Source organism: Oryctolagus cuniculus, chromosome 1 (assembly GCF_051225735.1).
Source record: "Oryctolagus cuniculus isolate XC-2025 breed Fujian yellow rabbit chromosome 1, ASM5122573v1, whole genome shotgun sequence".
NCBI lineage: Eukaryota > Metazoa > Chordata > Mammalia > Lagomorpha > Leporidae > Oryctolagus > Oryctolagus cuniculus.
In genome coordinates this window covers 11619209-11641917 of record NC_142867.1, presented here as the reverse complement: position 1 = coordinate 11641917, position 22709 = coordinate 11619209, and the positions used below count along the sequence as shown (strand labels likewise).

The 22709-nt window shown below is 58.2% G+C and overlaps 2 protein-coding genes and 2 long non-coding RNA genes across 10 annotated transcripts; 2 read left to right on the top strand and 2 right to left on the bottom strand.

Moving 5' to 3' along the window:
* The first annotated feature begins 3263 nt into the window (after window positions 1-3263).
* Window positions 3264-7937, top strand: CCDC86 (coiled-coil domain containing 86). 2 transcript variants are annotated; one of them, XM_051854729.3, is made up of 4 exons: window positions 3264-4131; window positions 5234-5363; window positions 6931-7005; window positions 7193-7937. In XM_051854729.3, exons 1-4 carry the CDS (start codon window positions 3392-3394, stop codon window positions 7310-7312), a joined length of 1065 nt encoding a protein of 354 aa, XP_051710689.3. In that variant the 5' UTR covers window positions 3264-3391; the 3' UTR covers window positions 7313-7937. The 2 variants fall into 2 exon arrangements, with proteins under 2 accessions (XP_051710689.3, XP_089164423.1); XM_089308297.1 differs by having other exon boundaries at window positions 3336-4253.
* PTGDR2 (prostaglandin D2 receptor 2) lies at window positions 7934-12903 on the bottom strand. Its single transcript, XM_008272029.5, has 2 exons — window positions 12329-12903; window positions 7934-10384 (listed from the first exon to the last, which is right to left on the bottom strand). The coding sequence occupies exons 1-2, from the start codon at window positions 12761-12763 to the stop codon at window positions 9167-9169; spliced, it is 1653 nt and encodes a 550-aa protein (XP_008270251.4). The 5' UTR covers window positions 12764-12903; the 3' UTR covers window positions 7934-9166.
* Window positions 12904-13986: 1083 nt separating this feature from the next.
* LOC149128291 (uncharacterized) lies at window positions 13987-22654 on the bottom strand. Of its 6 annotated transcripts, none has more exons than XR_016216713.1 (4): window positions 22407-22654; window positions 20493-20570; window positions 19889-19975; window positions 13987-14227 (listed from the first exon to the last, which is right to left on the bottom strand). It is a non-coding gene; the product is annotated as an uncharacterized LOC149128291 (long non-coding RNA). The 6 variants fall into 6 exon arrangements; XR_016216712.1 differs by lacking the exon at window positions 20493-20570 and adding an exon at window positions 14607-14672 and having other exon boundaries at window positions 22407-22651; XR_016216716.1 differs by lacking the exons at window positions 20493-20570; window positions 22407-22654 and adding exons at window positions 14607-14672; window positions 20220-20472.
* On the top strand, window positions 18001-19136 carry LOC149128292 (uncharacterized). The gene is made up of 2 exons (XR_016212284.1): window positions 18001-18111; window positions 18667-19136. It is a non-coding gene; the product is annotated as an uncharacterized LOC149128292 (long non-coding RNA).
* Window positions 22655-22709: the final 55 nt, after the last annotated feature.

Here is a 22709-nt window from a genome sequence, read left to right as displayed (position 1 = left end):
TTGCTTGCCCCAGAGTTTAAGGCTGGGTTCCTCCAGCAGCTGACTCCGAAAAAGGGATTTAAGTGCAGGCTGTTGAAAAATGATCCCAGCATGTACCTTAAGGGAGTGGAGGCCGGCGCCACGGCTCAATAGGCTAATCCTCCACCTAGCGGCGCTGGCACACCGGGTTCTAGTCCTGGTCGGGGTGCCGGGTTCTTTCCCTGTTGCCCCTCTTCCAGGCCAGCTCTCTGCTGTGGCCAGGGAGTGCAGTGGAGGATGGCCCAAGTGCTTGGGCCCTGCACCCCATGGGAGACCAGGAGAAGCACCTGGCTCCTGCCTTCAGATCAGCGCAGTGCGCCGGCCGTGGCGGCCATTGGAGGGTGAACCAAGGGCATAAGGAAGACCTTTCTCTCTGTCTCTCTCTCACTGTCCACTCTGCCTGTAAAAAAAAGGGGGGGAGTGGAAAAGTGAGATGGGGAGGAAATCAAAAGAGTCTAGGCTACCTTCGTGGGCAGCTGGGGATCAACCCTGCTGGGGGTATCTGCAGGCAACCCCCCCATATCTTCTGCAGGCAAGGAAGCTGGATGCTGCGGTAGGGAGCAGAGGACTGTGGGAAACCAGGCTCCTCTCCACCTACAGGAGCCCCTCCAGGCCTCTGCATACCCCGCAGAATGACAATGACAAATCAAGCTCACGTGGGAGCGAGGGGTTCCGGGGCGGAGCTCACCTGAGGCCGATGCTGATTAAGCACCTTCACACACTCCTGAGACACACCCAAAGGGCTCCCCTCTGGAAGACTTGCCCCTCTCTCACCACCCTGGTGGGGACCTGAGACCACCTTCTGATGTCTTTTTATTTGAAAGTCAGAGTGACACAGAGAGAAAAGGAGAGGCAGAGAGAGAGAGGTCTTCTATCTGCTGGTTCACTCCTCAATTGGCTGCAATGGCTGGAGCTGTGCCCATCCGAAGCCAGGAGCCAGGAGCTTCTTCCAGGTCTCCCATGTGGATGCAGGAACACAAGGACTTGGGCCATCTTCTATTGCTTTCCCAGGCCACAGCAGAGAGCTGGATCGGAAGTGGAACAGCCGGGACTCGAACCAGTGCCCATATGGGATGCCAGCACTGCAGGCAGCAGCTTTACCTGCTACGCCACAGCGCCGGCCCCTTTCTGATTTTGTAAGCAGGCTGGTTGCAATCTAATTGGCACTTGAGCGTGATCCTTCCAGCTGGGGACAAAAGTCGGGAAGTAGGGCCACCACAGTGGGAGACCCACAGGTTCTCCAGTTGCCCTGATAACACTTCCTGGTGTGATTACGAGCACCGGACCATTTAGGTCTCCCTGCAAGGGCAGGGAAATTAAGAAACTGGATGGGGGCCGGCGCTGTGGCATAGAGGATAAAGCCACCGCCTGCAGTGCCATCATCACATATGGGCACCAGTTCGAGTCCCGGCTGCTCCATTTCTGAACTGGCTCTCTGCTATGACCCGGGAAAGCAGTAGAAGATGATCTAAGTCCATGGGCCCCTGCACCTGCATGGGAGACCCAGATGAAGCTCCTGGCTCCTGGCTCCTGGCTACAGACCAGCACAGCTCTCTGGCCATTGCAGCAATCCAGGGAGTGAACCATAGGATGGAAAACCTCTCTCTCTCTCTCTCTCTCTCCCTCTGCCTCTCTGTAACTCTGCTTTTCAAATAAATAAATAAATCTTAAAAAAAAGAAAGAAAAAGAAAGAAACTGGATGGATCCCACTCATCTGAGAATTGGGAGAGCTGGGCGAGACAGTGTCTGACCTGCTTCTGCACTGGGGGGACGGGAGACAAGGGCACTGAGCCTACAGACGGAGCTTCTTGGAAGGGCACGGGGGCAGGAACTGACCACGGGATCAGTGCACACAGTTGGCTCCATCTCTGTCGACGTGGAGGGACAGGGGAGAAGCCAGGCCACAACCGTCCCCTAGGGAGGACTCGGGTGGAATCCACTGGGAGGCATATTTGAGGCCGTGGCACAGGCTAACAGGCGGGATGATTATAAAGGATTGGCAGTCCACTTCACCATTCCCCAGGGACCTTTGTCCAGGAGAAAAGACACCCCGTGTCCCAGCGGACACTCCATTCGGCAGCAGAATGACTCAGCAGGTGCAGGCTGGGCTCAATGCTGAGACACCCTGGCTGGGTAACCTTGGACAACTTCCCAGGCCCTCTCCTAATCCCATTCCTGGGAACGCTGAAGGCCATCCCCAAGCCGGTCCAAGAATAACATTGGAAAGAGCTGAGATGCAGTTAATCACTTCCAAAACGTTTTTCCTAAGAAAAAAGGGTGCTGGGAATAAATCATAGCTCCCACGCAAAGGGGCCTCGAGTCAGTCTCCTCCAGGCGCCAAAATCCTGCCCACTGGCCAGGCCACAAGCACTCAGTGTGCAACACACCTTCCAGGTGAAACCAACAGGAGGAGGGGGAGGTTCACACACAGGCGCTCAGGGATGGCCCAACCATGGGACAACAGTGGTGCATCTTACTGATACCAAACTTCTCTCAAAAGGTTTACACGTGGGACGGGGGGAGCCACGGACTGAGCACGAAAGCACAGTCAGGAAGGGACAGCCGGGGTGCGATGCCCAAGCCACTCACTCCGGCAGTCAGCACTCCGACAGGATCGCTGGCGCAAAACCACTGTTGTTCGGGGCTGTGCCATAGCAGGTGAGGCTGCCACCTGCAGTGCCGGCATCCCATATGGACACTCATTCGAATCCCGGCTGCTCCACTTCTGACCAGCTCTCTGCTATGGCCTGGGAAAGCAGTGGAAGATGGTCCAAGTCCTTGAGCCCCTGCACCCATGTGGGAGACCCGGAAGAAGCTCCTGGCTCCTGGCTTCAGATCGGTCAACTGGGGAGTGGGCCAGGGGATGGAAGACTACCACCACCACCACCACCCCCGGCGCCTCTCCTTCTCTCTGTGTGTAATTCTTTCAAATAAATAAATAAATCTTAAAAAAAAAAAAAAACACTGTTGTCACAAAGGAGAAAACTCAGGCCCAAAGAGGGCCAGGACCCTGAGCAACCGCACGGGACGGACTCCCATGGAGCTTTTCCCAATCCTCTTCTCTCCCAGAAATGGGTTCCCGCCCCCAACTTCCCTTCTTGCACTCTCCCTTCTCCGACCCTCTGTCCGGAAAACTGGGTATGAAAGAAAGGCAAATGCTAATCCCACGCACTGCGCCTGCGCCTGCTAAGCCCAGCCCCCGCCAAGCCGACGACTCCGCCTCTCCGCCCCTCACAAATATGGCTTCCCCAGCAACAGCCCCCTCCTGCCCGGGACAGACGTGGCGGCGTATGACGTCATAGGAAGGCGCCGTAGACCCAGAGGCCGCAGGGACTACACGTGGGCTCCAAGTTGAAAACTTTCGGGCTGGGCCATGGATACACCACTTAGACGCAGCCGGCGACTCGGGGGCCTAAACCCTGAGTCCACCGGGCGCCTCACGTCACTTTCGCAGGTGAGACGGGCCCTTGTGGAGGTCGAGTCGAACGGAGGAGAAACGAGGGAGCCTGAGTCTCTTCAGGGTGTGCTGCAGCCCGGCCCATCGTCTCCTCGACTTCGGCAGGAGACGAGCCCGGGATCACCCAGTCCGCGGCAGGATGCGGGCTTGGGGCGGCCAGAGCCTGGCCCACAGTCACCCCCGCGTCAGCAAGAGGCAGGCCTGGAATCTCCTCGAAGACAGCCGGAGTTGAATCCTGAACCCCCCCAGCGTCAGCCAAAGCCATGTGGGAAAGCACCAGGGTTCCCCCAGGGCCAAGGAGAGCTGGACTTGACCTTGGCCCGGAGTAGGGAGGACCTGACCCCGGGGTCTTCCCAGCCGCAGCTGGGCCCAGAATCACCAGAGCCGCACCCTGGTCAGCAGGCGCCGGGTCCGGAGCCCTCGCGGCCACTGCAGGAGCGGTTACCGCAGGCGCCCGGCTCCCCCCGCGGCCAGCGTGAGCCAAGCCAGCCCCCTGCGGCCGGGGAGACGCAGACAGCCGGCCCCTGGGGAAAGAAGCAGCACGGTTCCTCCGCCCAGGGCCCAGCGTCCAAGAAGCTGAAGAAGGAGCAGATCCCCGTCATCCCGAAGGGGAAGCCGAAATCCGGACGGGTGTGGAAGGACCGCTCCAAGAAGAGGTGAGGCGGGGGACAGCCTGAGCAGGGGCGAGGTGCCTCTCTGTGCTGCTGGGGCCCTGCCTTGTCCCTGGGGCAGCTTGAAGAAGACAGACGAGTCGGAGGAGAGGTCCGCAGACCGGCAGGTATAACCAGAACGTGGCAGTGTGCCCTGGGATGCCAGGGCTGGTGAGCGCAGGCCCTCGGCGGTCGTCTCTCTGGCCTCTCTCCTAGCCCCTTCAGCTGCGTCTTCATTCAGCAAACGCTTGCTGCTGTCTGCTTTCTCCAAGAAGGAGGCAGAAAGGATACTACTTCTTACACGCAGGGATATCTTCACCCGCCAGGATAGATTACAGTTATTTGCCTTTATGATTAAAAAAAAAATCCCTTTAGCTTCTCTCTGTAGATCTGCCCTGAATTGAACTGTGACCTTAAAGGCAGGCGTGAGGCCCCCGTAGTATGTACTCAGTAAATGTCTGTTGGGGTGAAGGAAGTGAAGTGTTGGGGCTGATGGGAAGGAGCCCTTGGGAACAAAGGGGCGGAGTCTGGCAGCTCTACCTGCTACACCCCTCCTTGGAATATTTAACGTCCATCCTGGATACCTCATCCCCTCAGGAATCCTTTCCAGTCTGTACCCAAACACAGAGGACCTCGTTTCTCCTACGACTCTGAAGTCCTCATCACTCTTAGAAAAATCTAGACTGCCCTGACACCCCACCCTCATGTCTCTGCCTGGACAGAGTGGGAACCTTACAAGGGACTGGGCCCACCATTCAGTAGTGGAGGGGCCCCCTCTGTAGGGAGTGAGTGCCCCGTCCCCAGAGGCATTCACACCCAGGCCTGCCGGTCAGCAGAGCACATGTGGCTTGGGCGCTGTGGTGACAGACAGGGGTTCAAGTCCTGCCTGTGACTCAGGAACAAGATGGGCTTGGCAGTGATTTAACATTTCTGAGCCATGGTTTGTTCCTCTATAAAGGGAGAGAGGAGGCTTGGGAAATGGCAGCTGAGCCATCAGGGCATGTCCTGGCCCGGGTGTCTGCAGACCTGGAGGGCTGAGTGCCAGGAGAGGCAGGAGCATGTGGCGAGCGGCCCACAGACCTGCAGGTGCCCCCTCTCCCCATCCCAGGTTCTCCCAGATGGTTCAGGACAAGCCCCTGCGCACCTCCTGGCAGCGCAAGATGAAGGAGCGGCAGGAGAGGAAGCTGACCAAGGAGTTTGCCCGGCACCTGGAGGAGGAGAAGGAGCAGCGTCGCCAGGTGGGGGCAGGGCAGGTGGAGGCTGGAGCTCTGGGCCGGCCGTGTCTGCTGTGGCAGGCACAGGTGCATGGGGAGGTGAACCTGGTCAGAGACATTCCCCAGCCTGGGGGAGCCAGCCAGGACAGAAGTGCGGGCTGAGCCCAGTCTGGGCCTCTTTGAGATCAGGAAGGCTGGGTGGCCTTCCCGGCTATGGGAGCCCTCGGTGTGGTGGGTCAGGGTCGATCTCCTGGGACCTGCTCAGCTGGGAAGGCCTTACAGACTGGAAACACCTTGTTGCCAATATGTGGCTGCCACTCCACACACCAGTGACATGGACAGCAGGCCTCCCCTGCGGTCCGCTAGAGGGTCACACCCAGCATCTTCAGTTTCCAGGAAGCCCATGGAACGGACGGAAGGGGGCACTCTGCAGGTAACACCAGAGAAAGGTGGTGGTGGTGGTGGCAGCGGCAGTGGCATCGCCCAGCAACGCTGCCCCACCCCCAGCACCAGGGTTATCAGGAAATGCTACTGGCCTACTGACCCCAGGAGCAAAGGAGGAGCCCTGAGCCACAGTTAACTCGCCCCTGGCCACTGAGAAAAGGGAGCAGGCCAGTCAGTGGCTTGTTGTCCCCTGCTGGGAGTCCCCCGGCTCAGCCAGCGGCACAGGGACAATGGTTGCCACCATAACCTTACTTCCTCTGGGGCCTCAGCTCCTTGGAGCAGGACACGGCTGCCCTCCTACCCTCCTTCAGGTTGCTGCTCCTGCCCAGCCCAACCTGCCCCTGTCACACTTCTCATTTCTCCCCATGGGCTGCCACTGCCCTGAGCTGCCAAAGCCAAGAGAGGCCCCTGCCCATGCAGAGGCCTTGCAGCCAACATCCCTGCAAGCCCTGCCAGGGTACAGAGTGAGCATGATCAAGAAACCCTGGGCCTTCCTGTCCCCAAAACGCACTCCCTCTGGATTCCTGTTGCAATCCTACACGTGTGTTCTCTTGCTTAGCTCCAAAAATAATCCTGGGAAGTAGGTGCCATGGTCGTTCTCACTTGAAAGGGAAGGTAGTACACAGGGACTTAGCCAGTCTCCTGTTTAGGAGGTAGCAGAGTCAAGACTGGATCCCAGGCCAGACAGTCCCAAGGCCCCTCTGCAGCTCAGCCGCTCCACCCCTCCTGGGAGCTCTCAGGAGCCCGCCCTCACCTGGCCTTGCATTCTCTGGCACGTGGGCCTCAAGGGAGAGGGAGAGCCCACCTCTTCTCCCTTGACAGCTGACGGAGAGGGAGGTATGAGGGTGGGCACTGTCTGCATTAGGAAGTTTCCTGATTGCGGACCACCCAGCCCTCCTGTGGAAGCCCCTGCCCTCCACCACCTGTCCAGGTCCCAGCGTCTGCTGTGGAGTCAGTAACTCACCCCCACCGCAGACCCTTGGGCACGGGATGTCCCCCGCTGGCCTCCCACTCACCACCAGGAACAACCTGGAGCCCAGAGAGAAGACCATCCCCTCTGTGCCCGGAAGTCTGCAGCTCTCACTCCACTGAGAAACCAGGGCCGCCTTGGCCCCCAGACTCAACTCCCCTCCCCCTGTTGTTCCAGGAGAAGAAACAGCGCCGGGCTGAGAACCTGAAGCGGCGCCTGGAGAATGAGCGGAAGGCAGAGGTCGTCCAAGTGGTGAGTGTCTCACCTCCCCCGTCCCCCTGCGGGCGTGCACACCGCAGCTGGGACGGATGTGGTGTTTGGGGTGCCTCGGCCCCCCAGCTCCACGTCCTGCTCTCACACCCCCGCGGACACCAGCCTGCTAGGGAATGGGGACAGAGACTCCAGCTGCTCTAATGCCCTCCCCTCCCCCCATTCCCAGATCCGAAACCCGGCCAAGCTCAAGCGGGCAAAGAAGAAGCAGCTGCGCTCCATTGAGAAGCGGGACACCCTGGCCCTGCTGCAGAAGCAGCCGCCGCAGCGGCCAGCCGCCAAGGTCTGAGCTCAGCACAGCCGGGCTCTCCACGGCCAACAAGCGCGTCAGCTCCTGCAGTCTCGAGCCTCTGCCGGAGCTGGCATCCAGCTCTGTGGCCCCAGACCTGGGACCACCCTAGATGGGGCTTCTGGGCCTCTTGGGCTCAGCCCTGAAGGGTCCTGGCACCTGGCAGAGACTGGGAGGAGGGAAGAGGTCGGCTACTCCCTCCCTTATCCCTCCTTCTCCAAGTGCCTTCAGACCAAGAGCAGGAAGTTCTTCTGGTTCCTCAGTATGCTGTGTATGTCCATCTCCGGGGCCTGGAGGCCAGCAGTCAGGACTCCCAGATCTGTCCCCCCATCTCCGTGCTTTCCCAAAGGCTGCTGTGGCCACCTCCACAGCCCAGTGACCCCGGCTCCGCCCCACTTTCCAACACTGAAAGATGAAAGTGGGGAGGTTCAGGGAGCCAGGCTTCTCGTGCCAGGCCCTGCAGAAGCCCCAAGAATCTAATCCGTGCTGGTCCAGTCTGTGACAGAGACAGGTACTGAACGGGTGTTGTGCCCAGGCCTGAGCTAGGCACCCGGGAATACAGTCAACAGACCACGTCGAGGAGTTTTCATTCTGATGGAGAAATGTAATAAACAAGTGGAATACATCCTGGAGCTTTTATTCTGATGGAAGAAACTTAGATAAGTGAAACATGCGGTGGCACATGGGAAAGTGCTAAGCTGGAGGGAGGCTGGGTGGCGTCTGTCTCTGCTTTGCCCGGCAGCTGCCCTGGCGTGGCCTGCCCCCATCTAGCCCAGCCTTAGTGGACCCAGCCTTCAGTGACGTCAGGAGCACTGGACCACGGTTGTCAGAGAGTTTTTCATCCCAGTTCTTCCACCAGACAAATGTCCCAGCCCCCAGCTCTATCTGTCCCTGAGAGGGAGAGTTACAGCAGTGGTCTCCACCCTCCAGTCCACGGTTCCTCCCCACTTCTCAGCCCTGGGAGCCGGGGGAGAGCCAGGTTTCCTCTCGGACCCCAGACTTGCCAAAGCCCCTAGAGTCTGAGTAACTCGTGCCCATCAGGCTGTGACAGTACTGGCTAAAAGAGGAAGTAAATACAGTGCAAATGCGAGGACAGGGACACGGGTTACTTCATCTACACAGGGTTGGGAGCGCTGGCTGGCCCCCAGCAGGTGCTACAAAGATCTTGGATTCCCAAATGCCCAGCAGGCATCCTGCAGAACACAGGCCTGCACAGGGCTCAGGGTGCCGTGGTCAGGTGAGCTGTGAGGTGCCACATTCTCCACACTAAAGACTGAAGACCATCGTACCTGGGTGGGTCCCAGGATGCTCTTTCATCCACCAGATGGTAGGTGGGCACCCTTCAGGGGAGAGAGCAGACCCTGTCCTCAGTGGCACCCAAGCTTTGGGTGATTCCCTTAGCCGGGCTCAGCCTCCTTGGCTCACCTGTAAACACTGGAATCAATGGCTGGGATAAAGCAGCCAGAGCTCAATAAACATTGGCTAAATGGCTGAGGTGGAGGAGCGAGGAACAGCCAGCGCTCTCCAAGCTTCCCTCTCACTGCTTGATATACACCCCTGGTTACACGGAACCCCAGCTTTCCCCATCCCGGGAGGTGCACCCTTGGGACTGCTGCCTTAGTTTGAGGATAGGACATCAACCTGTCACTCCAAGTGTGGTGCAGGCAAGGGGGGTGCCTGGCCCCAACACACAGCTGCTGAGCCAAACTGCACCGTAACACCGGGGAATCCTAGGCCCGGCCACGTTTGGGAAAACTACTTTAACTGACTCCCTGAGCCACCGGGAGCCACCCCGGGACCGGGAGGCTGGAGGCTGGATGTCTACGTTCTAACCGCGATGTTCCACCTCGGGTCCTACTCGGAGGTGGTGCTCACCGCCGAGTTCAGGGGTCCCCTCTCATCGCGGGCCTGGGCCTTTTGCGGGGTCGCTGCGCTGCCGCGCCTCAGCCATCCCGGGAGGCGCGCGGGGCAGAGCGCGGGTGGCAGGTGGCTGCGCAGCGAGAAGGAGGTGGCGGAGGTGGCGGTGGAGGAGGTGCGGCGGCGGCGGCGGCGGGAGTCGAGGCCGGTCTCGCTGTCGTCCAGCAGCACGCTCTCCAGCACCGAGCGCAGCGATCGCCGCAGCTTGCGCAGCACGTCGGGGCAGGTGAGCACGTAAAGCAGCGGGTTGAGCACGCTGTTGAGGAAGGCCAGGCTGGTGACGAAGGGCAGCCCGCGCCAGGCGAGCGGCCGCAGCGACGGCACCGCGTGCGCCCGCGCCTCTATCAAGCTGAAGGCGTGGTAGGGCCCCCAGCAGAGCGCAAAGGCCGCCACCACGGCGGCCACCAGACGCACGAAGCGGCCGGACCGCGGCCGGCCGCGGTGGCGCAGCTGCACGCTCACGGCCGCGTGGCTGGAGGCGATGATGACCAGCGGCACCAGGAAGGCCAGTAGGAACTTGCTGATCGCCAGGGCCGCCTGGCGCCAGTTGCAGGTGGCATCGAGGTCCGGCCCGGGGCTCAGCAGCAAGACGTTGTAGTAGCACATGATGCGCCCGTCCCGCCGCGGGATGGTGTCACGGAACACGAAGTAGGGCACGGTGTTGAGCACTGCCAGGGCCCAGAGCGCCAGGCAGAGTCGGTGCGCCGCGGCCACCGTGCGGTGGTTCTGCGCCCACACGGGCCGCACCACCTGCAGGCAGCGGTCCAGGCTGATGGCGCTGAGGAGGAAGCCCGTGGCAAACATGTTGAGGAAGAAAACAGAGGAGTGCAGCTTGCAGAAAGGGGTGCCCAGCTCCCACGAGTGGCCCACGGCCAGGAAGTAGGTGAAGAAGGGGAGGGAGGCGGCGGCCAGCAGGTCGGACAGCGCCAGGTGCAGCACCCAGGTGGTGACCACGGTCTGGCGCATGCGGAAGCCCACCAGGAAGATGATGAGTCCGTTCTCCACCAGGCCCAGCACCCCCGCCAGCCCGTGCAGCAGCACCGAGGCGTGGTCCATGTAGCGGATGCTGGAGTTGCTGTGGCTCTGCAGCTGGCTCATCTGCTCCAGGAGGGGGCACAGCGGCTTCAGCGTGGCGTTGGCCAACATGGTGGGGCCCTGTGGGGACAGGGAGGAGGCACCCAGGGGAGCGTTGTGGTGGGGAAAAGGCGCTGGGGTTGGCTGGGATGGGAGATAACATTCCAGCTCCCCCTCCTCCTCCCTGTACAACCTCAGGCAAGGCATTGACCCTCCCTGCGCCGGTTTTCTCCCCATGTGGCTTGGGTAGCAGTCCTGACAGTACCTGGCTCATAGGGTAGCTTAACTGGAAGAGTTAAATGAGTTAATACACTAAAGCGTGTAGAACGCACACAGCAAGGCTGTACCGGTGTCATGTGATTATTAAGCAAAAGATCCAAGACAGCGGGGTCGGCCACCAAGGACTCCTTTACCCACTCCCCAGAACCCCTGTGGGATGACTCTGGGCCCCGGTGGGGGAGTAGGGTCCAGAGAGGAGCAGTCTGGGCCACCCCTTCCCACTCACAGCACCCCCAACCTTGCCTCTCTGCAGATGCTTCCAGCACCCTTGGCGTCCACCATAGTGGCAGATTGAGTGTGTTGGCTGCAAAGAGAAAACTCGCCCCTCCTCCGCAAGTAGGAGAGGAAATAAGATAAGAGGAGGGCGTGAGCCCTGCAGGAGGAACCACCTGATGGGGGCCCTAGGAGCCCAGGGGCCAAGAATCTCATCCCTGCCTGCCGCAGGAAACTCAACCCTGCTCCCTCCTTGATGCCCTCAAACCCACGCCTGCTCACACAGGAGGTGCCAAGCAGCTGCTCAGGGACCTGCTGGACAAGCCAGGCTCTAGTAGAGGCACCGTGCTGGGATGTGCGTGCTCGCAGCCTCCCCAAGAACCCCAGACCCTCCAGTGAGGAATCAAGTGGGCCACTCCCTGTGGGGGTTGGGGGGTGCTCTAGTTGTGCTGGGTTCCCAGGCCACAGCAAGGATTGCAGCAGATCCTTCCAAGAGGCACTCTCATGTCACGGGTCTGCTCCATCCCATTTTACAGAACAGGAAACTGAGGCTGATATGTACAAGTACCTGGCCCAGTCACCCAAACTGCAGAACCATGTACAGGAGCAACAGTGGAGAACGCGAATGCGGCTGGGGCTCTATCCTTGCTTAGAGATAATGGGTGGGGGGGGGGCAAGAAAACTGTCGTCCAGGGTGAGAAAGTGGATTCCTCTCCAGGGACCACAGTCCTTTAGGGTAGTAACCTGACATACAAAACTGGAGTTTCCCTGGGAGACAAGGCCTTGGGGTCAAGGGTCTGCAGGCAGGTGGGAGGGGAGCAGCTGGGCCTGCACACCCTGAAAGTGGCCATAATTCCTAAGTTTTTGGGCTTATAGAGCAAATACACTCGCAATGAGACCCTATTTTTCAGAAGAGAAAACAGGTTCTGAGAAGCTCAACAACATGCCCAGTGCTCCTCGGCCGCAGCCACGGGGCTGGGACTCATTCCCCACCGACAGATAAGTGCACCACCCTCCCCACCCTGTGCCCAGAAACATCGCTTCCTGTCTGAGTCCCCTGGGGCTGCCCAGAGCGCACAGTCCTGCTGCACCCCTGGGAACCATCCAGACCTGGCCCTCTAGCTACATGGAGACAGCCCCCAGACCTCCAGGGGGTGCAGCAGCTGGGGTCATGCTTTGATAGGGAGCTGGGAGAAGAGAATACAAACTTTGGGAATCCAGGACCTGGATTTGAATCTTAGCTCTTCACCTCCTGGCTGGGTGAACTTGGATCAGTTATCCTAAGCCTGCTAGTGTAATCTTGCCACCCAAATGGCTTGCACACATTGAAAGAGACAACATGAACGGTTTACCATTGTGTTTGGCATCCAGTTAAGGTCTGGGAAAATGCAGTCCCCTCCTCTGAGCATCTAGCCTCCCCTGGTCTCTGCCTCCTAATTGGTAAGAGCCCTCTCTCCTGGTAAAACTGTGCCTTCTCTGTTGGATCCAGGGAGGCACCAGGACAACCCCATCCCTGGGCCCCCACCTCCTTACCTGAGCACAGAAAGGGCACAGGATTCCAGGCCCTGCCGAGCGAGCAGGGAGCTCCCAGCAGTAGGCAGAAGAGAGGCAGCAGGCAGGCGGAGGCAGGGAGTGAGGTTGAGGGAGGAAACCGCTCTCAGCCCCAGAGTGCGTGCGTGCTTGTGTGTCTAGGGGTGGGGTGGCGGAAGGCGGGGACAGCTGCCAAGTGTCACACTGGTGTTCAAGTCTCATTCCTCTCCATCCATGCTGGCAGTTCCTGCTCCATCCCTGCCACGGAGGAGACGTTGCAGAAGCCCCAAGAGCAGTGCACATGCACATGGTGTCGTTGCTGTGTGCACGGAAGTGGGAGCCCCAGCATGCTTTGGAGAGTGACAAGAACGAGTGCAGGGGCCAGGGGACGTCTTGACCAGCTGCCCACTGTCCCTGGGATACCCTGCCCGACACCATAATCCTCAAGAGAGGGAGCCCGTCTGGCTATTCTGGGGCCCCGTGCTGGCGCTGCCCGCGCTACCCCCGCCCCTCTCACAGGAAGGTCAGTCACTTCCCTTTGTGGCCTCAACACAGTTTTGCCACCTGGGACTGGCAGTGATCATGCCTGCCTGTCAGGTCAGGGCAAGGGTTGAGGAAGTGTTACCTGGTGCACAGTAAGTGCCCGACAAAAACAGCTCCTCTCCCTGGGAGGGAAATGGGTACAGGGCAAGGGCTACACTGCTTTTATTTTCTAAATAGGCTCAAAACCCTAGGAGACGGGCCAGCATTGTGGTGGTGCGGTAGGTTAAGCCACTGCCTGCTGAGCCAGCATCCCACATCAGAGTACCTGTTTCAAGTCCCGGCTGCTCCACTCCAATCCAGCTCCCTGCTAATGCACCTGGGAGGGCGGCAGCAGATGGCCTGAGCCCCTGCCACCCACATGGGAGACCCAGGTGGAGTCCCAGGCTCCGGGCTTCAGCCTGGCTTAGGGGAGTAAACCAGCAGATGGAAGATTTCTTCTCCCTCCCTCTCTCTCTCTCTCCCTCTCTCTCTCTCTCCCTCTCTCCCTCTCTCTCCCTCTCCAGTGTCTCCCTTCGTATCTCTGTCTTTCAAAGAAGTGCATTTTTTTTAAAGAAGCCCTAGGGGAGGGGAGAAGACTGAATCTATGCATTGGCATTCTACTGTACCCTGACTCTTTGTTTTTTAAAAAATTTATTTTATTTATTTGAAAGAGTTACAGGGAGAGGTAAAGACAGAGAGAGAGGTCTTCCATCCGCTGGTTCACGCCCCAGATGGCTGCAACGGCTGGAGCTGCACCGATCCGAAGCCAGGAGCCAGGTGCTTCTTCCAGGTCTCCCACACGAGTGCAGGGGCCCAAGGACTTGGGCCATCTTCTACTGCTATCCCAGGCCATAGCAGAGAGCTGGATCGGAAGAGGAGCAGCCGGGTCTAGAACCGGCATCCATATGGAATGCCAGCACTTCAGGCTAGGGCGTTAACCCGCTGCGCCACAGCGCCGGCCCCTACCCTGACTCTTGACCACCCTTCGATGACCAAGTGCCAAGTGTGCTGGGGTGGGGGCCACTCCTCCAGCCCAGCATCTCTTGGGAGCCGCTGGAATTCTCCCACTTATGTTACCAGAGAAATCGCAGGGTTCTTGTCTTCGTGCAAGAAAGAATTCAGGCGTGAGACAGAGAGTAGTGGGAGATAAAATAGCAAGGTTTATTAGGGAAGGGACATCCGTAAGGATGGATGGGCACCTCTCCAGACAGAGCCTGAGAGATTGGGGGGTGGGGGGTAGAGGTTACATGGTTGAGTGGAGAGATTACACCTGGCCAGACCAGGCGGGCGGCTCAGCAGAGAGGCAGAGGGCTGAGCACGCAGTCCGGTTGAGGCTGGGGGTTTTTAAGGAGATGGGTCTTTGTCTTCACACATCTCCTCCTGAAACAAAGGATTTTATGGCTGTAAATATTAAGAAGCTCCTATCTGAGTTTTCCCTTGAAGGTATCAGACAGGAGGAAGCCTAGCTGGCGCCATCCTGGGTTCAGAGGAAGGGTGAGCAGGACCCCCTAGAGAATAGGGATCAGAGCAGGGTGTTTGAAATGCAGATACTGGGCTGCATCTGGGGGGTTGTGGAAGATTTGTCAGGCAGAAGGGGCGGGGACCCCCACCTGGCAGGTTATCAGGTAGAAGGGGGCAGGGCAGGATGCGAAGGCCGGCTGACCCTGAAACATTGTCAGCAGATGCATATGCTGGACATAGATGTCTTCTCTTTAGGATTTTATGTCACACACACATAAGCTCATAACTGACTTCCTACCTAACACTTAGACAGAGGCTTCAAGCAGAGCCCAGCGCTTAATCAGGTCTTGCTGAAAGATGGCTGCTGTGAGCGGAACACAAATACAAATACAACGTTAGGAGCCGGTAACAGGCCTGCTATCTCCTGCCACGGGCAGAGCACAAGAAGCCTCCATCGCCCAGGTCACCAGCAGCAGGAGAAATGTCTGCCCTGGGCTTGGGCTTCAAAGACCAGGGCCCTGGAAACAGGGTGGACGCACTCCCTCCACTGTGCAGAAAGGACCTGCACCCCTGCCCCAGCCAAGCCACAGCCAAGGCCAGGCAGCCCGCCTGGTAGTGTGGTGCAGTGGTTAAGGCCATGGCTCTAGGGCCTCACTGTGGTGTTGGATCCAGTACTGCCTCTTCCTAGTGGTGTGACCTTGGGCCAGTATCTTCCCAGCAGTAAATGTTTATGTTCCAGCACTTTAAGATTTATTTATTTATTTGAAAGGCAGAGTGATAGAGAGGAAGGAGGAAGGCAGGGTGGGAAGGAAGGAGGGAAAGAGAGAGAAAGAAATCTTATCTGACCCCTCAAAGGTCACAATAGCCAGGGCTGAGCCAGGCCAAAGCCAGGAGCTCAAAACTCCATCCAGGTCTCCCACGTGGGCGGCAGGGGTCCCGGTACATGGGCCATCTTCGGCTGCCTTCCAGACACATTAACAGGGAGCTAGATCGGAGAGTGAAGCAGCCGGGACTCAGCCGGCCCTCTGATATGGGATGCGGGCGTCACAGTGGGCGGCTTCGCTCACTTTTTCACTGTGCCACAATGCTGGACCCAAAATGTGGATTTTAAGCGGTGCTCCTGCTGCACCACCCAGAGCAGGGCTGTCGTGCAGATGGTGAATGGGACTGAGCCAGAACCCTCCCCCAACCACGGACACATCCCAGCACCAGGGCTTTAGACAGCACAGGGCATAGCCGTCGGCCCCTCTACAGGTGTTTGTGCAGTCAGAAGCCTGCCCGACCTCTCCCCGCTGCCCTGCTGAGGGTCTTCTTTCCCAGCTAACACCCTCACTCCTGTGGCCCTTCTCAGCCTTAGTGTCCAGTCTTGAAATCACCATCATAGCTTGCTTCCCAGCCCTTCGGGGGACAGCTGATTTGTAAACAAAGAAGCAGTAAAAAGTAACATAACAAACAAACCAGCAAGTGTTCCACAGAAGCAGGGCCCTGAGACATTTTCCGAGGAAAGCTCTGTCCCCTGGGACCCTGTAGTGCCCACCCCCCACCCCCTCCACCCTCTGTGGGCCTTGCCTGCCCTCTCTCTATGGGAATGGGTCTCCTCGTATGTTCTCTGAGAGCTGTGGTGGCACAGAACGCCAGGGGTGGGCAGTCAACTAGGGAGGCTCCTGCTGTGCCTCCTTCCAGGGGGCATCAGGAAACAGAGTCAGTGCTGGCCCCTTAAAGAGGAAGAGCCTCGTCCCCTAGGTAGACTGGGTGGGCACTCCCTGGCTGGGAGCAACGGACAGGAGGCTCCCCTGGTGAAGCCCTCCGAGGCGTCAGACTTGTGCCAGTGCACGGGTTGGGGTAGGCAGGGGGCCCCAAGACTGTCAGGTGCACCTTCATGGAGCTCAGGGGCCAGAGGAGGGCAGAGGCCTGGAAGGGTGTAGGGCGGCATTGGTCACCTTGGGTGTGCAGCTGAACCACCTGGAAGGCCGTGGAGGCCTGGCTGCTCGGGGTGGGCATTGTGGGGTTGCCAGTTCAGTCGCAGCACATGTGGAAAGCTGGGGGGGAGTCACACCTTGACTTCCTGCCACCCCACAGGAGACCCGGATGGAGGACCCGGCTCCTGGCTTCAGCCTGGCCCAGTGCCAGGCATTTGAGGAGTGAACCAGCAGATGAAAGATGCCTCTCTCTGTAACTCTGCCTTTCAAATAAATAAATAAATCTTAAAAATTAATATAAACAATGTATGGACCCCACCCCCCACCCAAAAAAAAAAAAAGCTCCACCCCCAGAGTGATTCAACAGGTCTGGGGTAGAGCCGGGAACTTGCATTCCTATGCAGAGCCCTGGGGGAGGCTGATGCTCTTGGTCCCTGGACCACACTGAAAAGGGAGCACTCGGAGGGAAGAGTCAGGGGTCCTTGGGCCTGGGGCATTCGTAGCTCCTCCATGAGGCTCCAAGCGCCCAGCTCAGCCCTGCCCTGCTGTGTCCCCTGCCCTGGGTCCCTCTGGACTCAGAGAAGGATGCAACCATCCCCAGGGCGCAGGTCCCAGTCCCTAAAGTGCATCCTTCTCCACGTTGGGAACTCAATGTCAGAGCAGAAGGGGCACAGGGCAGGTCCTGCTCCCCTCAGCACCACCTCCTGCTGTGGAAGAGCCAAGTCGGAGCCTGTTGCCTCCCGACACACACACAACTCATCTCACTCTTCAACAACTCGGCTGCGTCTTTGCTGCCTGCGAGAGCTGTCAAGTTCCTGACCACAGCAGTCTAGGCCTCCGGTCAGCTCTGCTCACCAGTCCCAGTGCCCTCTTCCTCATGCCCACAGCTGCCCTGTGCCCTCTGTTCCCGCCTCTGTGCCGTAGTTACTCCCTGGGATGCCTTTCCCCTGCTCCTCCTGCAGGGCCCCTTCCTGAGACCATCAGCATCCCTGGCCGCAGAGTCGAGGGTCCCCCAGGCATGGGCCAGCCCACAAGGGCATTCTCGCTCTGGCCACGCCTCGGGAAGCAGCTTGTTCCTGCTCCTTTCTGGCGACTTTGAACAAGTCAGCCAAAGAGGAAGTGGGACCCGCAGCCGGAAGTGATGAGGGCTGCCCTGGAATCCTCCAGCCCACAAAGGGGAGGTCCTGGAGCTGCCCGCAGTCCCCCACATGGTGTCTTGCAGAGGCTCAGGCAGAGTTACCTTGGGGGGGGGGGGGGGGCGTTGACTCCTCCCAGCTAATAAGCTCCTTGGAGCCCTGGCACCCTGTGCCTCCAGCTTTATTTCTGCTGTTCCCTCATTGCCTCCTCTCACCAGTAGGCATTTGTCACAGTCCCCTCAGTCCAACCCTCCTCTCTCCTCATCACTAAACCAAGGGTGGCTTAATAGCGTTCCTGTCCAAATGGCCCCCACGTGCAGATCCTATGCTGTGGGCGTCACATAAATTCTCACTCTTCAGAGCAATTCTTTTTTTTTTTTTAAGATTTTATTTTATTTATTTATTTAAGAGGCAGAGTTATAAAGGTCTTCCATCTGCTGGTTCACTCCCTAATTGACCACAAGAGCTGCAGCTGAGCCAATCTGAAGCCAGGAGCTTTTTCCAGGTCTCCCACACAGGTGCAGGGGCCCAAGCGCCTGGGCCATCTTCCACTGCTTTCCCAGGCCATTAGCAGGGAGCTGGATTGGAAGTGGAGCAGCTGGGACTTGAACCAGCATTCATATGGGATGCCGGTGCCACAGGCGGAGACTTAGCCTCCTATGCTACAGTACCAGCCCGCTCAGAGCCATTCTATGATTTAGGTACTGTATAGCCCCATTTCAGACAAGAAAAACGAGTCACGGAGCAGGTAAGCAACGTCTCTGAGGTCTCTAGCAGGCGAGCAGAGGAGCTTGGCTCTCTCCCAGACAGATGAGCTCTGGCACCCATGAGCCTGTAATAATGGGCAGTCGGGGTGAGCATTTGGACAAGTGGTTAAGGCATCAGTTAAGGCCCACACCCACACCAGGGTCCCTGGGCCTGGTTCCTAGCTGCAGCTCCCAATTCCAGCTTCCTACCAAAGCGCACCCTGGGAGCAGCAGGTGATGGCTCAGTAACTGGGCTCCTGCCACCCACATGGGGCACTCAGACTGAGTTCTCTGCTCATGACTTCAGCCCTGGCCCAGTCCCAGCCCTTGTGGGCACTGGGCAGTGAACTAGTGAATGGGCGTTCTCACTGTGTCTGTATCTCTCTCTCTCTCTCTCTCCTCCCTCCACCCCGTAATTAAAAGGGCAGTCGTGGCAGACTAAGTTATTTAAAAAGCAATGTGGAGGTCCATGAGTGAGGTCCACATCAGTCAGGAAACAGCTCTCTGTGTGCACCAGTTCCGTCCCCACCGTAGCCACCGTCCTCCCTGCTTTCCAGGTAGAGGAGAGAAGCAGACGTGTGACTCCCCAAGGCCCCGCTCCCGCTCCTCACGGTGAAGCCCAGAGCAGCCAGGGACGCTGCGGAAGGAAAGATGGACACAACCCTGGGGCACCTGTCTGAGGAGAGAGTCTCCCAGTGTCTCCGCCTAAGATGCTCACAGTCACCGCGAGAGACACAGAGAAACCTGCCCGAGACCACGCTAAGCTGCTGAGGTCACGACAACTGGAACAGGACCAGGCAGCGGGAGGTGCCGCCCAAGAGGACGCACCAAGGACGGGCATCATGGGCTGAGTTGTCCCCGTCACCCCCACCAGAGTCATCTGTTGAATCCCCAACTCCAGGCCTCCAGAGTGTGACCGTACAAGGGGACTTCCAAAATCAGCAGGGAGGTGGAGTTAAAAGGTGAGTCTATCGGGGCCGTTGCTGTGGCGTAGAGGGTAAAGCCACCGCCTACAGTGCCAGCATCCCATATGGGCACTGGTTCAAGTCCCAGCTGCTCCACTTCCGACCAGCTCTGCTATGGCCTGGGAAAGCAGTGGAAGATGGCCCAAGTGCTCGGGCCCCTGCACCCGCGTGGGAGACCCGGAAAAAGCTCCTGGCTCCTGGCTTTGGTTCGGCGCAGCTCTGGCCATTGCAGCCAAATGGGGAAGTGGATGGAAGACTTTTATCTCTCTCTCTCTCTCTCTCTCTCTCTCTCTCTCTCTCTCTCTCTCTGCGTCTGCTCTCTGTAACTCTGCCTTTCAAATAAATAAATAAATAAATCTTAAAAAAAAAAGTGAGTCTATCTCAGTGCAGAAAATGTTTTCAATCCATGCACAGCTTTTCCATAACAGGTTCTCCACGAACTTTTTGGAGACCCTTTGTATTCAGAGACGGGGCCTTTTAGAGGTGTTTGAGTGACAGTGAGACTGCTGGGCTGGACCCTACTCCTGACTGAAGAGGAACTATGGCCACAGGGAGAGAGGCCAGGGGCCTGCCTGTGTGCTCAGAGAGATGGGGAAGATCCTGTGTAGATTCAGGGAGAAGGCGCCACCTACAGCCATCGGGGGAGGACTCAGAGGAAACCAGGCTTGGCCATCCAGCCTCCAGAACCCTGAGAAAACAGGCCTCTGTGGTTCAAGTCACCCAGTCTGTGGACTCGGTTAAGGAGGCCCGTGCTGATACACTGCCAAAACCTACAACCTGGGCGGGGAGCGGGGGGAGAGGGTGTTTGGCTTACCCGCAGTGCCACGGTGCCTGCATCCCATATGAGTGCCTATTCAAGTCCCGGCTTCTCCACTTCTGATCCAGCTCCCTGCTAATGCACCTGGGAAAGCAGCAGAAGATGGCCCAGGTCCCAGGGCCCCTGTACCCATGTGGGAGACCCAGAAGAAGCTCCAGGCTCCTGGCTTGGGCCTGGCCTACCCCCTGCTGTTGTGGCCATTTTGGAGTGAACCAGCTGATGAAAGATCTCTCTGCGTGTGTCTCTCCTCTCTAACTCTTTCAAGTAAATAACTTTTTTTTTTTTAATCAAATGCCACTGAGGGCACCCGCGTCCCACATCAGAATACCTGAGCCCAACACCCGGCTCTGCTGCTTCCTGGGACGCAGCGGTGATGGCTCGGTTCACTGGGCGCCTGCCATCCACCTGGGAAACTTGGATTGGTTCTGGGCCCTTAGCTTCAGTCCCCAGCCCAGCCAGGGCTGTTGTGGGCATTTAGGGAATGAAACAGTAGGTGGGAGTTTCTCTTCTCCTCTCCTTTTCCTCTCCTTCTCCTCTCCTTCTCTCTCTCTTCTCTCCCTCTCTCCTTCTCTCTCTCTCAAAGTAAAAGAAAAAGTATCACCTGAATCCAATCAGAAGGCAGCACCGGACAAATCCAACCTGCGGGCCGCTCTGCAAAGTACCCAGTCTGTCTGCAAAACTGTCAGGGGCACAGAACACAAAGGGACATGGGGGGGGGGCAGCCCAGGGGGAGGGGGCAGAAGGGACTGCCGGATCCCGAGCCTGAGCCTGGCGGGGGACCCCAGACCTAGAACAACAACAACAAAGCACTCTTAGCCATAACTCTCACTATCAGAACAATTGGTGACTGTTTAGTGAGATTGTAGATTAGATACTGGTGTTTACAACAATGCTGATTTCCTAATATGGTTACTTCTTTTTAAGGAAATACACACATGAAGAAGTACTTGGGGGTAGAGAGGACTCTGTTATGTCTGCAACCAACTCTCAAATGTGTACAGAGAAAGCCAGCGAGCTGCAGCAAATGTGAAAAACTAACCATTAGCATCTGAGGAATCTGGGAGATGGCTACATGCACATCCTTTTCTGTGAGCCTGAAGTTATTTCAAAATGCAAAGTTCCTCACCAGCCACTTCCCCCTCCAGTCTCATCCCCTCCCAGCGACTTCCCTCCCCACACTCCCGGCTCAAATCCAGTCCCTTGCTCTGGGCCTCTGAAAACCTTTCCCCACCTCCTCCCCGCCAGTTCCCTGTGCCCACCCCACGACCCCACCTGCAGCCTGGCCACTGCTCCCAGGGCCACCCATAAGCCCCTTCAGCTGAGCTCCAGCCCCAGCAAAATTCATCATGGTCGAACACCGAACCATTACCCAACACGAGTCAGCCCGCCCTCCCTCGGCCTCTTCCAGTCCTGTCCACCCAATGAGGCCAGCATCTGGGCAGCCAGGCCGCAGCAGGCAGGCTGGGAGAGGCAGAGGAGAAAGGGAACACGGGAGGCAGGCGTTGGGCAGAGGCCACATCATTTCCTGTAAGCCTGCGATTTACAAAGGGGACATCAGAGCTTCAGAAAAATGACAGGTGCTGGGTCACAGCTTAGGGTCTCCTCCGGGGCTGAATCAGCCCCATGCCCTCTGGGCTGCTGCAGATAATATTAACCTGTGCTGCTAACGTGGGCCATCTGTAGACTGCCAGGGCCTGGGCCGTGAAGCGGGCATGGAGAGTGCGTGGGTGATGGGCTCACGGCACGCAGTGGGACAGCCTTGCTTATGGAGAAAACCCAAGAAGCTGGTACAGAGCTCCCAGGGAGTCCACACTCATTCCCTAACTAGCAGCTCACATTAGCACTAGGTATTTATTACAACTCATGAGCCAGTGCAGACACACTAGGATTCACTAACGTCCATTTCCTTAGCTTTCACCTAATCTGCTCTCTGTTCCGCCCTCCCACCCGGGATCCCCCGTTCATGTAGCTGGGGCACGTTGAACATCCCTTATCTGAATGCCTGGGATTCTGGAATGCTTGTGTATCCACGAGACAGCTCAGGGCTGGGACCCAGGCCGAAACCCAAAATTCCTCCAAGCTTCGCATACATCTCATACACGGTGCCTAAAGGTAGCTTATACACTATTTTCAGTGCACCTGCACTTTGAGAGTGTCGCCTGAGGTCCGGCGTAGAATTTTCCACTTGGGGGACGTTTTCCACTTTGGGTTTTGGGCATCTTGGATCTCTGGCCTAGGGATGCTCCATCTGTGAGCCACTGATTAGCAGTGGCTCTGTGCGGTGCCACGAGGTCATTTCCTCACCTGTCAGCCCATCCCCCATGAGGGCAGGGACCCTGTCCCCCTGCTCTGGCTTTCCTGGGGAAGCAGTCTGCCAGCCTGCAGCTCCCCATGGTCCCGAGACCCACGGCAGGCAGGAGGCCTGGAGAGGCCGCCTGGGCAGGGAGGCAGCGGAGCAGCAGGCCCCGAACCCTCCAGAACCACATGCAGGCACAGCTCCTGTCCCATTGCTCACCTGTAGCCTCACCGTTCCTGGAGCCCCCCTCCTCCCCAGTTAGAGCCACAGCTATTCCTGCTGAGCGGCAGCAGCCCCCCAGCTGCAAGGGAGAAGGCCAGGGCAGGGGCCGAGGGCAGCTTGCAGAGCAGCCCCACAGAGCCGGGCTGGGAAGGTGCCTTCCCCTGACTTTAGGGTAGGAGTTTCACCACAGCCCCTAGTGGCCAGGTGGGTGTGCCCCCAGGTGGCGCCCCTTTGCCTTTAGTGGCATCCACTTGCTGCCTCTCTCATATAAGGCTGAGGCAGGGCTGTTGTGTTGTCTGT

Coding starts and splice junctions, on each gene's coding strand:
- CCDC86 (XM_051854729.3), top strand. CDS start 3,392: ATGGATACACCACTTAGACGCAGCCGGCGACTCGGGGGCCTAAACCCT. Junction 4,132..5,233: donor AAGGACCGCTCCAAGAAGAG/GTGAGGCGGGGG, acceptor TCCCCATCCCAG/GTTCTCCCAGATGGTTCAGG. Junction 7,006..7,192: donor AGGCAGAGGTCGTCCAAGTG/GTGAGTGTCTCA, acceptor CCCCATTCCCAG/ATCCGAAACCCGGCCAAGCT.
- PTGDR2 (XM_008272029.5), bottom strand. CDS start 12,763: ATGGTGTCGGGCAGGGTATCCCAGGGACAGTGGGCAGCTGGTCAAGAC. Junction 10,385..12,328: donor TGTGCCCTTTCTGTGCTCAG/GTAAGGAGGTGG, acceptor CTGTCCCCACAG/GGCCCCACCATGTTGGCCAA.